The 14,554-nt window shown below is 35.6% G+C and overlaps 1 protein-coding gene across 5 annotated transcripts in view; it reads left to right on the forward strand.

The window, feature by feature from the left end:
• The window catches only part of REG (proteasome regulator gamma), a 339,216-nt gene extending 328,309 nt beyond the window's left edge, over window positions 1–10,907 (forward strand). For all 5 annotated transcript variants that reach the window (XM_067100318.1, XM_067100316.1, XM_067100317.1 and 2 more), the window contains 5 exons: window positions 2,284–2,316; window positions 5,519–5,664; window positions 6,104–6,281; window positions 6,656–6,826; window positions 9,792–10,907. In XM_067100318.1, coding sequence (XP_066956419.1) covers window positions 2,284–2,316; window positions 5,519–5,664; window positions 6,104–6,281; window positions 6,656–6,826; window positions 9,792–9,983 — 720 coding nt within the window. In that variant the 3' untranslated portion in view covers window positions 9,984–10,907. The remainder of the gene's footprint in view (window positions 1–2,283; window positions 2,317–5,518; window positions 5,665–6,103; window positions 6,282–6,655; window positions 6,827–9,791) is intronic.
• Window positions 10,908–14,554: the final 3,647 nt, after the last annotated feature.

Genomic DNA, 14,554 nt, shown 5'->3' on the forward strand with positions numbered 1-14,554 from the left:
TTCAAAGGTATATTAAAAATCAGTGAGTTTAGGACTGAAACAAACATTATCGATGCGGCTTGATGCACTGTCAAAAATGGGACCCACGGTCTGCTATGCATTATATTTGGGTAAAACTTGAAACTACCACTTCACCTTTCTAGGTTCAGCAACTTCCAGTTTACATGCAAAATGGGTGCCGTGTTTCATACCAGCCCCGTGGGAATGAACATAAAACAGTGACGGTATATATCGTAAACATAAACAAAAGACATAACCGTAAACCAAAACATGGACGAAAGACTGTTAATATTCTGGTTGGCGACAGGTGGGAACCAAGACGCTGTAGTAGTTTCAAGTTTTACCGTGATAAATATGTTTTTTCTCGTAATCTTTATATCAGATGTTAAAGACCAATAACTGACCCACAGCCGCACTCATATTTTCTTGGAAGATGATCGGAAGTGTTGGGTCAAGTAGTTCCAAAATGCCATTCTACACAGTTTGAATTTTTTTTGTTTTAATATTTAGAATAGTCAGAATTGGAGTGTTTCAGAGGTTTATACAAAATGGTCATGATTCCTGAGGTCTCAGGGCCTGAATAATTAAACCTTTTCTGGAAATGTCTTTTATCCTTCCGTCAAGAACTTTTTAATGATAAATACTGTGTAGCTTAGTACATTATTGTTTGTGAAGGACCTTTAGTACATAATTGTTTATAAAGGACCTTTAGTACACTATTGTTTGTAAAGGACCTTTGTTACATTATGGTTTTTAAAAGGACTTTAGTACATGTTGTTTGTAAAACAAAATTTCATCCATTTCTTTGAAAAATATTGAATACGTGATTTAAATGCTCATTTCTAAAGCTGATAACAGAAGACTGGCTGTCTCTTTCTTGTTTAATATATTTCATACTTCAAACTATGTACAGAGCATATGTAACATTGAAGTTACCATTATTAATGTTGGGTGAATCAGAAGTACATTATATACTGGGTACCGTATAGTATTTAATGTTGCCAAGCTGTAATGCTGTGTGTTTCATATTTAGCATAAAAATATAACCTGAGAAATTTATTTTATGTTTTGATGATAAGTAGTTTTGGGTATGGGGGAAACGAATTTTAAAACACTGTTTCATTGTTTAAACATTTTGAAAATTTTAATTTGAAACTTGTCCATGTGCATTTTCAGTACAGTATCAAATTTGCTTAAAATTGTATTATTTTACCATGAAGCTTGCACTATTTTGTGCCTTGAATACATAAAAATAAATGGGAGTTTTATCGGATGTACTCTTATTTATATTTGTAAATATTGCGCAAATGCGCATGTACATAACATTACTGTAATAGTGTGCTGAAGGTAAATATAATGCCTTCGGTTTCTTTAAGCTTTTTTAAGGTATGCTAAATATGAAAATGAATAATTTTCCTTTTAATTATGTCAAGTAAGATTGAAAAACCTAAAATAGTAGGCTGCAGTCAATTCTAGATTTTAATTTGGCTTCGGAAATTGCAGAAGCATTATGGAATGAGATTTTGTTCTATATTATAGTGGAATACAGTAATCTTGTTGCCTTCATTTTAAATATATACATTTATGATGAGCCTGTGTGTAAAATATTTAGGATTAAAGGTGAGGAGTGTTCCTTAACCAGGAATTTTAAAATTGTTAGATATTGATTTCAAGAGGAGGCTGCAGCACATTTTCTTGACCTTTGATTCCCCCCCGCCCCCACCCTACCCCCATCCCATCCCAGCAAGTTACTCTACAGTATGTATGAGATGAATTATTCATTGAAAAAACAATTATAGCTGTGTTGATCTTAGGAAGGTGAGAAAGGCATTTCAAGGACCCTGGGTTTTGTCTGTTTGACATTTGTAATGACTTTTGGGATTTTATGATCTTTGAATTTGAATTGTGTCCTAATAATTTTCTTTAATAGATTGTAGGCTGGAAGTTAATGTCATATTTTTTATTTTGATTTCTTGCAGTGTTGTGTAGCAATATAGGACATCATAAAACCAAAGTTCAAGCACTAAGGAATTTTATAAACATCATTGTGTTCTATGTAATTTATCAAGTGTGTCATCTTTAGTGTATACTTTGCAGTAGCCTAGTTTTAGTCATCAGTCAGGAAGATATGAGACATTTAATGTATTGTTTTTGATGATGCTGAATTTTATTATGTAAGTCATTTATGCAAGCTTATAGATGGAAGTTTTTTTACAGAAATAGCATATTAACTTGAGTTCATGTTTCTTGGCACCTTCTAAAGAGAGAACTTTTGGTTTGCAGGTTGAATCTTACAAGCTCTCCGTGAAAGATAAGGTGAGTGTAAAATTTTAATGTTTGCCCTGCAGCGCATTAAGAATTAGAGGACCACATTACATAATGCAGAGACCCTTCACTATTGAACTGAAAAGTTCTCTTAACACGCCAACATCAATATATGTATACCTGTGTTGTGCCGTAGTTAAAGAGATGCAAGTTATATATTTGTATTCATTAATTTCTTCAATAGCATGATATCTTAAATATAGGAGTAATTACAGTTCCTCCAGCAAGCAAAAATATAATGCATGCTTTGCTTATTTTCCATTGTAGTTCTTGCAAGCTTTGAATCTTCTAAATTTGTAGTTTTCACTAAGCTGCTAGAAATTCAAGAATGAAATTTCTAATATACTGTACTTTATTTATGTTATTGCACTATTTATATTTTGACAAGAAAATGATTTTGTCAGTATCATTCATTATCAGAGGACAAAGCTTTTTAGTTTGATCTATATCTGGTATTTAGAGAGAATTACCTTTGTATAGCCTGCCAGAACTAATGAATTAATAAAATTCTGCACCTTGCAATACTTCACCTTCCAATGAATCTGGTGAAACTGGCCACTACTGCACTTCAAGCTGCTCAGTCCTTCAAATGAATGTTTTGAAGTATTTAGATCGTGCCATTACATAAGGAAAACCCATTTCAAAGGGATATTAAAATGCTGGTGTTAGAAAATGGCTTCTGTTACATATGAAAGACCCATGAGTTTGATACAGTAATTCCAATTTGATATCTAAAAGAGAGAGTAGTTACATTAACCGGAACCCTGACATGCAGTATGGTCTAGCAAACAAGATTTGAATTTTTTACTAGTCCTTGGTATTGTACAAAAGACCAGTTGTGGAGTCCAGCACTAACCAAGAAAAACAGCCTTGATAATGTTCAAGAACCGGTGTCCCTCCTGAGACATGAGGACTGACCTAGACTCATTTTGAGTTTGCACTTCTACTGAAGTTGACACATAAACGATCCCCAGACTGTGCCCTCGTGGAAAGTGGGTAATTTGCGACAGGGTGCTACTGTGTAAATCTGCTTGAACGTGGGGGTCCTTCTTTAGAACCCCTTCAGGCTGAGTTGTAATGGCACTTTAGAGAGATCGGGTTTTTTGTGAACTTAATGCTTTCAGGGAAGCAATATCTGCTATCTTGTTAAACCCATCTTATCAATAAAGCATAGTCTAGGATCCAATTTGGAGGTGAGACATCTTTCTGACTGCAGTGGTTGCTGTTTGCTTGTGGTATCTTGGATCAGGTTAACAGTCAATCTGCAGTTCAGAAAGTTAATTTTCCTACAGTTGACTTACCAGAGGAGTTTCGACATGTCAGACCATTAAAACTTAAGATAATCAGGTATAAGCATTTTTAGAGGGGTTTTTGGTGTTTTGAACTATCAAAATAGGCAGTTATAAGCATTTTTAGAGGGGTTTTAAGTATTGGCAGATTTGAGCTATTCGCTGGGGGTTAGTGGTACACATCCCCCATGAATCCCTGGGGGTTGACTGTAATTGGTCGTCTTTTGTGTAAAAGGCCAGATCTCTAACAAATCCCCATTGGGTTCCAAGCGGTTTTCTTCTGTAGAGAAGGATCAGGAATATTTTATCTCAGACTTACGAATATTAGCTAATAGGCAATAACAGTTTCATCATCCAGACATTCGGTACAACTCCGTTCTACGACGAATGTCATATCTATGTAACATTTAATATATTTAACTGGTGGTGTAGCGTAGTTATCTGGGACTTTGCAATAATATGCTGGTCTTCCAATCTCATTCTGGAAACAAAAGTTCACTTACTTCCCTATAGTAAGGTAGCAAACAAACTGTACTCTGTCACGAGCTTCTGTCATCTGTGGCTTGTCATGCCGGGCGACAGGTGGTTACAACAGCTACATTTTCCTTGCTCATGTATGTGAAAGGGAAGCTGACATTTCTGGATGGAAAAACACCACTAGTCATGTTCTTCAGACATCTGCATTGTGTAAGAATATATTGAAAATTCAAGAGAATACAGATGCCATACTACTTATGAAAATTCAAGAGAATACAGACGCCATACTACTTATGAACATTCAACTTACAAACATTCAGAGATACCAACAAATGGGATCGCAAATTAAAATTGTGTTCAGAACACGCCCCTTTGCCACTTATAAGTTCAGATTTTGTTTTGCGTGCTTATTCTGTACATACAGTAGTGTATGTACAGTGTGTTGTGCTTTCGGATGAAAAAACGTACAGTACTGTATTGATTTTATATCGTACTGTCTTAGATAGGCATGAAGTGTACAATAACCAACTTGCAAAACAGCTGTCCAGAATGTAACTCATTTGTAAATAGGGTGGTGTCTGTATGTCTTTTGTCAAAATCCGACCTCCAACCAACGTCAAAATCCAACCTCCAACCAACCATGCATTTGTCCCTGTTGCTGAAAGAAAAAGTAAATGTTTACTGTGTGATTGGGTGGTTCCCCCACCCCTTAACAAGCCTGCCATTAGTTATCTACATTGTTACTAGACTTCAGTGACAACATCAAAGGTATAGCCAAAAAAAAAAAAAGGTGATATATCTATGAAAATACAAAATAGTAAATAGTAAAGTATAAAATATTGTGTTGTAGGTAATGTTTTTGTTGCTTTTTTCAATGTGTATATTGTAGTGTACACTTGTACATATAACACCTGTACACCTGTTGTTGTGTGCCATTTTCATTTAAGATCATGGAAACCTGGTTGTTCAAACTCACTGTAACTTAAAGGAAATGCAACATAGAAGTCTACATGTGTATTGTATTCATATCGGTATTGCAAAGCGAAGACCACACATTAGTTCTGTTGACCGTATTTATACTCTTTTGTACTGTTTCTTGAACCAATAGTGTAGAAAAGTGTGTTATTAAATGCATGTCTGAAAAAGTTACGAATGTTAAAAAACTGCATTATGTAAATGGTCGTATGCTGGGGTTCTGTTTTGCTATAGTAACAGTATTAAGTATTTTTAGTTCCTTGAAGAAATTAGTGCACAACAAAATTCAGTACAGTACTATTCAGCACTGATTAGAAGGTACAGTAATAAAAACTGACAGAAGCATACCAGTAAGTTTTTTCTAGCATAGTATAGCAAAGTTGTCATTAATCTTGCTATCGAGGAAATCTAAGTTCCTTACTTTGTCACTTCAATTGATTCTGCATTTCTAGGCTGAACAACTTGTAAAGAAAAAGTTCCCGGAACGAATCATCCAGTTCAACAAGATTTTAGAAGAGCCACCTTTCCTTTGTGAAGATTTAACTGCAGTGCATAGTGACCTCAAAATTCCAGTCCCGGAACCATTAATTGTCAACAAGTAAGTTCTGTCATTTTTTGTCGAAAATTTTGATGTTAGAACATTTACATCATAAATTGTGTAAATGAGATGACTGAGACTTTTTGGATTCTCACAGAGCACTCCCAAAGGATTTGTTCTTAACCACCTAGATCCCATCACATAGATTTTTAAACTGCTTGTGTTGTGAATTTATGTTACCCTTTATTGTTGCTTTCATTTCTCCCTTTTTCCTAATAACATTTTCTGTCGGCCATTTTTTTTTTCTTAATTAGGACTGTTTTCATTTTAATCAGTACTCATAAAGTTCAGTGGTTGCATTAAAGGTTTCTGTCAGTCAAGCATAAGTATCGCAGGTATGTTTAAGCAAATATTGACGTTAAGATTTGAGATACTGATGTTGCTCATTGACAAAGACGAAACATTCTACAGTGCTATAGAATGGCCTTGTATTTTACAGTTTTGATGGCGATCCTCCTGGTAAAAAGCGTAAGATGTCAGAAGGGACAGAAGACGCGGTTACTGGTGCCAAAGTGTTCGTGCTGCCTTCAGGGTCTGTTTCCATTAATCCCCACATAACATCCATGGTTGATACAATAAAACCTCTCATCCGTCAGCTTGTGGAAGAAGCAAATCTGGTAACTAGAGATAATTCTTTGTGACATTATTTTTTGAGTAGGAGAGTTTAACTTTTTCCAAATCAGAACTTATCATTAAAGGCAAAATGGGAAAGTGAGCACATTGTGAAAAGCAAAAGATATGTCCATAGAATGTAAATTATAAAATATTTTTCAGAGCAGTTCAGATTAACAGATATTCCTGTTGTGCAGACCTTACTCCGTAAAGTATTAAGATTTCTAAGTGATCAGTTTTTTTTTTTATTTTTTTTTTTTTTTTTTTTTTTTTTTTTTTTGTATTGACAAAATGTAAATAATTTGTTGAAGACATAGTAATTATATTACTGACATTTTTTGTTATGATGACGATTTATGTATAATTGGCTCATTTTCAGCTCAAGATGTGGGTGTCATTTTTGATACCAAAGATTGAAGATGGCAATAATTTTGGTGTGAGCATTCAGGAGGAAACATTAGGTGAAATCCGAACTGTTGAATCAGAAGCAGCTGCCTTCTTTGATCAGATATCACGTTATTATATGACAAGAGCTAAGCTGGTGTCAAAAGTATGTATTGTCATTTTTTATTATGTAGTATATATTTTTATTTAACTTTAGTTATGGGGATTTGGAGAATTGTGCACTGGTACTGGTAGTATCTTTTAGGTTTTAGATTGTGGTGTTAGGTTTTGTTGCTCTGACTTCCTGCATACAGTTTCAGTTTCTCTGTATAAAAAGCCTAATAATCGTAGCTCAGTTTCAAACTGACCTATGCTCAGAATACTAAAATCAGAATGCTTAAAATCAGTGGCTCACAAGCTGTGTCAGTGTTCTCATTTGGAGGACTGGGTTGACTTACTCAGAAGCCAAAAGATTGAACTTATGCCTGTTCATATACAGTATATGGGCTGCCATCTTTTGTTACTATTTTCTTTTTGTTTAAATCAAAGGCAGTTTATATGATCAGTTTCCCTGATCCCACCTCTTTTCTAGCCCTTTTCTTTTTCTTTAACCACCTTTCTGTTGGTGATGGTTATTCCCGGCATCACAGTCCAGGGGATATAGCAGGCTAACCCTCTGAGTCAAATACCTTGATTAGTAGTTTGGTTAAATTGCTTAATAATAATAAATAAGGAGGATGTAGCAAAGGCCTTGGTTAGTCGTCTTCTCAGTCTGCCTCCCCACCACTTGATACATCTTTTTGATTTTGACAATTGCCATATTTGCTGGTAGATAAGTAGTGATTTCATTGTTTAAGGGGATCGGCCGCCTAAAAAAGCCCAATAATCTTTAAAAAATTCAATTTGCTGAAAAAAATTCTATGGCTTCGTATAGGGTTCAAGAATGTGTCCACGAAATATTATGCTAAAATTTGCTGTATTTCTCTAGTTATGGCCTAAATGTAACAATAACTATATACCCATAAAACACCAGTAGCGCAAATGATTTAGTCTGGTATAGTTTTTTGCGATATATATTACTTAAAACTTCCTTTGAAATGAAATGTATGATGTCAATAATATCCTACTCGGCACCTTTTAGTTATTCCTAGCCATGACAACGCACACGTCATACCATGACGCCGACTGTGGCCGAGAGTTGCCTATAAACTTCCAAGCTAGAAGGACACGTTTTTCATGCTCGCTAGCCTTGACTGAACTCTGTATTTTCTGCGGTGTTTTTGTTTTTTCACCGTGCCTAAAAGGTCCAAGAGTTCACTTCATGCTTCTAGAATGCGGAAAAGCCAAGTGGAAAAGTCCAGGCGAGAAGTAGAAGAAAGAGTTCAAGAAATTAGTGCCATAGAGGGGAATGGAGCGACGGAGAGAGAGAGAGCTGTCGCCCATCAAATGGCGCAGGCAGCGATCTCTGCTGACCAGAGACCAACCACATCCACCCCTAAACGCCTCTTTATTTGTTCGTCACTACGAAGGGCAAAGATATTTTAGAAAAAAGAAAGCAGTAGCTCGGAGGCTGATATTATAGACGATCCTGAAAATAAAATGATCATAATAAGTGAAGCAAGACTTGATGAATTACTTGAATCACGAATCCCTAATTGTGAATGAAAAGTAATTCCCAGGATCCATTTGGCAAGGGATGGATTCGAGACACTAATAAAAAGTGTAGGCAACTATGATACCCTAGAGTAGTACCTTGCAGCAAGATCAGACAGGGGACCAGGAACCTAAAATTTATAAGAATGTGTCTTAGGCACATAAATAATCAATTAATATTCTTATTTATAATCATTTTACATTAATTAATACCCAAAAATAAAAATTAAAACCATAGAATTAATTGTAACAGTCTTTGAAGTCCCTTTTATTTTTTTTTATGTAACTAAAACTTTGAAGGCCTGTTTCTCAAAACATAAGTTTTCACCTTCAAAATGTATCTCCTCCCTTAGTATTGGACCAATCTAAATGAAATTTCATATATAATATGAGGAAACATGATAGATTAAAAAGCCGGGGATTTTTAATATTTTGAGTTTCTGATTTTTGGCAATTTTTTTCTGTAATTTTTCCGGGAAAATTTCATAAAAAAAATAAAAATTCATATCTCAAAAAATAATTAAAAAATCAGAAATCGGCTTTATATAAAGGTCCATATGTGTTTTATACGTGGTTCAAATCTCATCCCTTAAAACCAAAAAGCAAAGGAGGAGATGCATTTTGAAAATGGCCATTTTTGGCCGAAAAATGCTCTGTCGTCACAAAACCTAAGGTCAGTGAACAAAAATTTTTTCCCCAGAAGTTCCACACAATATCCTTTAACAAACCCCCTATATATCAACAACCTGTCGTTAAAAAAGTCCGAAACCAGCCGATCCCCTTAAAGATTACCCTATATTATTATTATGAATTGGAGACCAAGCCTTAAGAAACAAACTTAATGTAGGGCAGGGTAGGAATTTGAGTGAGCGTCCACAGTAAGCACAAAAATGTTGTTCGTAGTATTGGAGATTATGAAATATTAAAGATGTAAGTATTGGACTAAATTACAATCCATACAATTAGAAGTTATATGTAGAGTAGCTCATATTACCGTTTCTCATTTTACGACTTTCCATGCAAACTTAACCTTCTGTAGGTATACAGTTTTCCTTTCATTATTTAGTACAGCTACTTTGATGAAAAGAGCCAGTAAAAAAACAAAAACACAGAAACTGAAAATTTAATGAATAAAAAAAGGAAAGTCACTGGAAATAGACATTCAGAAGTAGTCAGTGGAAACTGTTGAAAGAAGGCATACAAAAGGTATTAGTAGTAGGCTTATGTGGGGACATAGTCTCTGCTCCAACCAAGCCTGCATTTGCCCCTGTAGTTGAAGGAAAAAGAGGGGTCTGTGAGGTGAGTGGCTAGGACTACCCTGAAACTTGCCTTGCTTACCTTTTATTAAATTTTCAAGTATCGCCATGTGAATCAGCTTGTGCTTGAAGATATTCCCTTATAGGACAGAGTTTTGTGTATTTTGGATAAATGCTAGTTACTTTAAGAGAAAAATTATAGTTTCTATTCCATCTTTTCAGGTTGCCAAATACCCACATATAGACGATTACCGTCGAACTGTAATGGAGCTTGATGAGAAAGAATACCTTTCCTTGCGCATCACGCTCTGTGAAATAAGGAACCACTACGCAACACTCCACGATATGATTACCAAGAACATGGAAAAAATTAAAAAGCCACGGTCAGCCAATTCCATTGAAGCTATGTACTAAATCAACTTAGTTAACAGTATTCATTGTTCTCAAGTATGATAGACAAGCTGGGAGTTCTTTACTAGGTATCAGATCAATGTGATAATGAATGGAATGGGATTTGGAATATTTAGATCTAAAGATATCTTAGTCACACACACACAACTTTAATTTCCGTTTCTTGTTATAAGTATGGGTACAGACATGCTTTGTTTTCAAACTTCAGTGGAAGAAAGCGAGAATTGTGCAGTTGCACTCATACAGTACACAATTATGAATTTTCTGATATATGGGATGATTTTTAATAAAAGACATTGTTTTGTCCTGAATGTGAAAATCTTGCAGAGATCTAGCATTTTGCAATGATTTGGTGTTCTCTTATGTTTATCATTACTATTGTGGAGAGGCTCTGTTTAATCGAAGAATATAAGAGCTCTGATAGTGCTATGCCAAAGTCCATTCAAGTTGAATTATAGTTTGCATACAAATGTTAGTTTTATCCACAGTGAGAGTTGAGTTACGATAAAATACTATATAGCTATATATGAAGTGGCTGTGCTGAAGTATCTTACCGATTTTGGTGGGCGATGTCGGAATACATGTGAGAAGTGAGCTACATAGTTTTATTGCTTTAGCTACTTTTCATTTTATTTTTCCTTAATGATGCCTTGCATTGTTCCAGAAAATGAAAGACAGTCAAAAGATGCTAATAAAATCCTATCTGTTTGTGCTGGTGTTTTAAGATTTTTTAATTTCAGTTTTCAGTGATCTCTCAGGAACATAATTTTAAAAGTTTAGCATTCTTATTTCGTGAATTTTTACAATGATTTCACATTTACATTTTTGGCATTTGCTAGATTAAGATTTTCTCTTCGTTATTTGTTGTATTCCATCTTTCCCCCCCTTCCCCATAATCCCTTTTTATATATAAATCGTTCTGGGATGTTTTGCAATTTTATTACCCACCAGTTATTTTTTTATTCAATTTATAATGCCAGGTTGATTGAAATATATTGCTTTTTATTTATGTTGAAGGATATTAAATCTTTCATAGAACTGAAGCATTTTTAATTCCACGTAAAGTATTGCAACATATTTATGTTATAAGTAATTCCACAAATGTTATGAAAAGCATTTCAAAATTATTTTATTTTTAAGGTGTACCTTACTCGTCCCACTGTAGATGGTATAAAAGGCACATTGCCACATCATTGCAGCTCAGCTGCATTCCATTCTGTTTTGTTCTCATCTATTACCCTTGGTCTCTTCCTATGTAGGTGGATTATCTCCATAAATAATCCTTGTTCTATTTCCAGTTCTCATTTAGAACAAAACCTTCCATGAGAGTCGAGCAGTACTACCTGGTGCAATACTGGAATTGATTTACTTGCACACAACAGTACAATCCATATAAAGGAGATTATCTAGAGTTGTAACAGCAGGAATGTTAGATTCATGGCTGAAGTATCACCAAGAGATCTTATTACAAATGGGTAAGTTGCTTAGAAATGACATATCCAACTACTGGAAAGTAGACCTGGGCCTCAAAGATCAAGGAGGTTTGCGCTTATGATGAGAAGGTCAGTGAAGTTGTAGAAGTGGCAGAAAGAGGAACATTAAGGCTTACAGAGAGTTAGAAAAGGAACATAAATGAAGACCTAGACCAGATGGGAATTCAGCAGCACACGATAAGAGAATGAAGAGGACTTGTTACGTGTCCACCCCCATAAAGAGTAAACCTTCGTAATGATATTAGTGATGATGACGACGTCCACTAGAATGTTAAAAATCAAAAATAACAAAATTATTATTTTGCAGTATTGAAAGGGAAAGAGCTTAAAATACAATATGCAGTGAATGTAAATGCGAATAGGAGAGAATATTAAAAATTGTAAGTATATGAGCAATTTACATTATTTTGTATTTGACTAGTTCTGGGATAGCTAAAATTGAAACTGCCATGTGGTTAAACTTCTGAATAATATGGGAAAGTAAAGGTTTATGTTTTAATTTCACCAGTATACATTTCATTGTATTTTTTTTATTGACTATTTATAAATTAAATGATGAAGTTTTAGCTTTAAAGGATGCTTCTTTAAGCTTGATAGATATGAGGTGGTCTTTATAATGATATGAAGGAGGAAGTAGATACATACAGATAACTGTACATTATTCTGGAAGCTTGAATTTCTAGTCAATGGCTGCAGTGGGCTTGTTCCATATGAATAGGGGTCATCTTCTGAATAATAATGATAATAGTTTATATAATAAAATGGTTGCTGCACTTCATTGCTGTGATTGCTACTGTACTGAAAACGTGGAAGAATTTCCCATATGGCATTATCTTCATTTCAGGTGATGCATCATGAAGTATAAATTGTTTCAATGTTACATCACAACCAATCAGTTGTATTTATGCTCACAATTATGATCTTGAATGTTCTCAGACTCAGTCTTGTCTAACAGACAGACAGCATGATAATATAAGTAGACACACTGTTTTGAACATTCAGGAGTGAGGACCTAGATAATCTACACAAAATAGTCTTCATCTCGCATTGAAGGAGAAAACCAGAAAATGCATGAAAGCAGGGACACTAATAGACCCAAAACCAGTAAAAGTTGCATTAGTTTTAGTGATTCTTGTTATTCCATCATGGTACCCTTTTGTGGTCACAGAACCAATGGATGCCTTGTGTTGCTCAGAGGATATCAGTAAAAGCAACAATCGGAGAGGAGGTCAGAGCTAATTTTTAGAAAGATGCAGTGCATAAGATCTAGATGAAGATTTATGCAGATGGTGCAAAATCAGAAAATGGATTGGTTGTGTTGCGTGTGAAAATGACGGACAAAACTATCAGATTGCACTTCACTCAGTACAGCAGAGATGACAGCTGTAGTCCAAGCTTTGGATCTGTCATGCTGCTCAAAACTCAAGGCCCTTGGAGCCTATAAATAATTGTAATTCAGTACATTCACTTGTTTGTTAGGCTCTTTAGTGGTTTTTCAGCATGCTTTTAAGTCAAACTCTGTATTTCTGTTGGATCCCAGGTCATGTTGGAATTTCGAGAAGTAGGGGAGGTTAACAAGTGAAAAATGCCACTCCCTAGTTTATATCAAACAAATTTAGTACTTGGGTGTAAAATAACCCTAAAGGTTGTATACTGGAAGGACGGGAAAACTGCTGGGGTTCTAAAATGCCACTCAATAGTTTATATCAAACAAATTTAGTACTTGGGTGTAAAATAACCCTAAAGGTTGTATACTGGAAGGACGGGAAAACTGCTGGGGTTCTTTCCCAGCTAGCAGTTTGAAATATTTTAGCACCAGAAGCAGCAGCATAAGTTGTCTCTCTTCCTCCTTCCACACTTTATAGAAGTGAAATTGTTTCAGGCTGAGGATTGAGCACAACTGCCTAACCCATTAGTATATTTTAGAAAGTAGAAGCCCCCAAGTGTGTTTACTATGAAGAGTTGTCAGTTTTAAATGATGCATACATTGCTGAACTCCTTTGTTTAGTAAAAGACAATTTTTTGGAGAGGGAATTACTTTTATGAGATATTCCCTAACTTATTTTTGTTTGGGTGAGAATAAAACCATTTCCCCATTATGTAAGAGTATTCCTCAGCATAAGCTGGAGTCAGTTGTCGAAACTGGGTAACAAGGTAGGTATTTGGAGGTAGGTGGATGAGTTGGAGGAATGGAAAGCAAGCATTTTTTCTCCATTTGCTATCTAGTACGGACATCTTGCTTTTGTCCTACCGACTGCATGTTGGAACCACCTCTAAAATGTATAAATCTTGGATTGTGTTTTTTCTCTGAAATATGGTTGTGTCAAAGCTGGACATCAGAGCTACATGGTTGCTTTATGTCCTCTGCCTTACTGGATCCCAACCAATTTTGTTCTTTTACGTAAAAGTAGGCTCTGCAGTCCTTATTTGCCTTACAAGTAGTGTCTGAACTGGTTCTCTCTGCAGTGGTAGAGGATTGGCAAGAAACTGAGGAAGACCAAGAAGTGTATAGCCATGTCATTTGAGGGGGGGAAAACTCCTTTGATACCACAAAATCTTTTCTGCTTATTTCTCCCAGACGTTCCCACCCACCTCTGCCCCTTTTATGCCTTCTCATGAGGCTTGGTCCGATGCAGGCATGTGTGCATAGTGACTAAGTCAGGTGTGCATGCTAAGCATTCTTCAGGTGAGACCTCAACATGGGCCTGAATACCATCACCTCCTATCTGCTTGTTGGATGCTCCTGGGATTACAGTCTACAGAGTGCTGGCATTCTATTAACATTGCCTGGTGAGGTAAGACCACTGGAACATTCTTCACCATAGCATAATAATGAAACAGACTCAGGTCTCTGATAGACTTATGGAAGAGACATACAGAATGCAAAACCCGTTAATTTTCCTTGGTTAGGTAAGACTGCTGGAACATTCTCCACCATAGCATGTTAGTTTAACAGAAGCAGGTCTCTGATAGACCTTAGGGATGCGCCACAGAAATATCACGGAAGATTTTGTTTGGTGAGGTAAGGCTACAGGAACATTTTCCATCATAGTGTATTAATAGACTCAAAAGTCTGATAGC

Source organism: Macrobrachium rosenbergii, chromosome 56 (assembly GCF_040412425.1).
Source record: "Macrobrachium rosenbergii isolate ZJJX-2024 chromosome 56, ASM4041242v1, whole genome shotgun sequence".
In the NCBI taxonomy this organism is placed as follows: Eukaryota; Metazoa; Arthropoda; class Malacostraca; order Decapoda; family Palaemonidae; genus Macrobrachium; species Macrobrachium rosenbergii.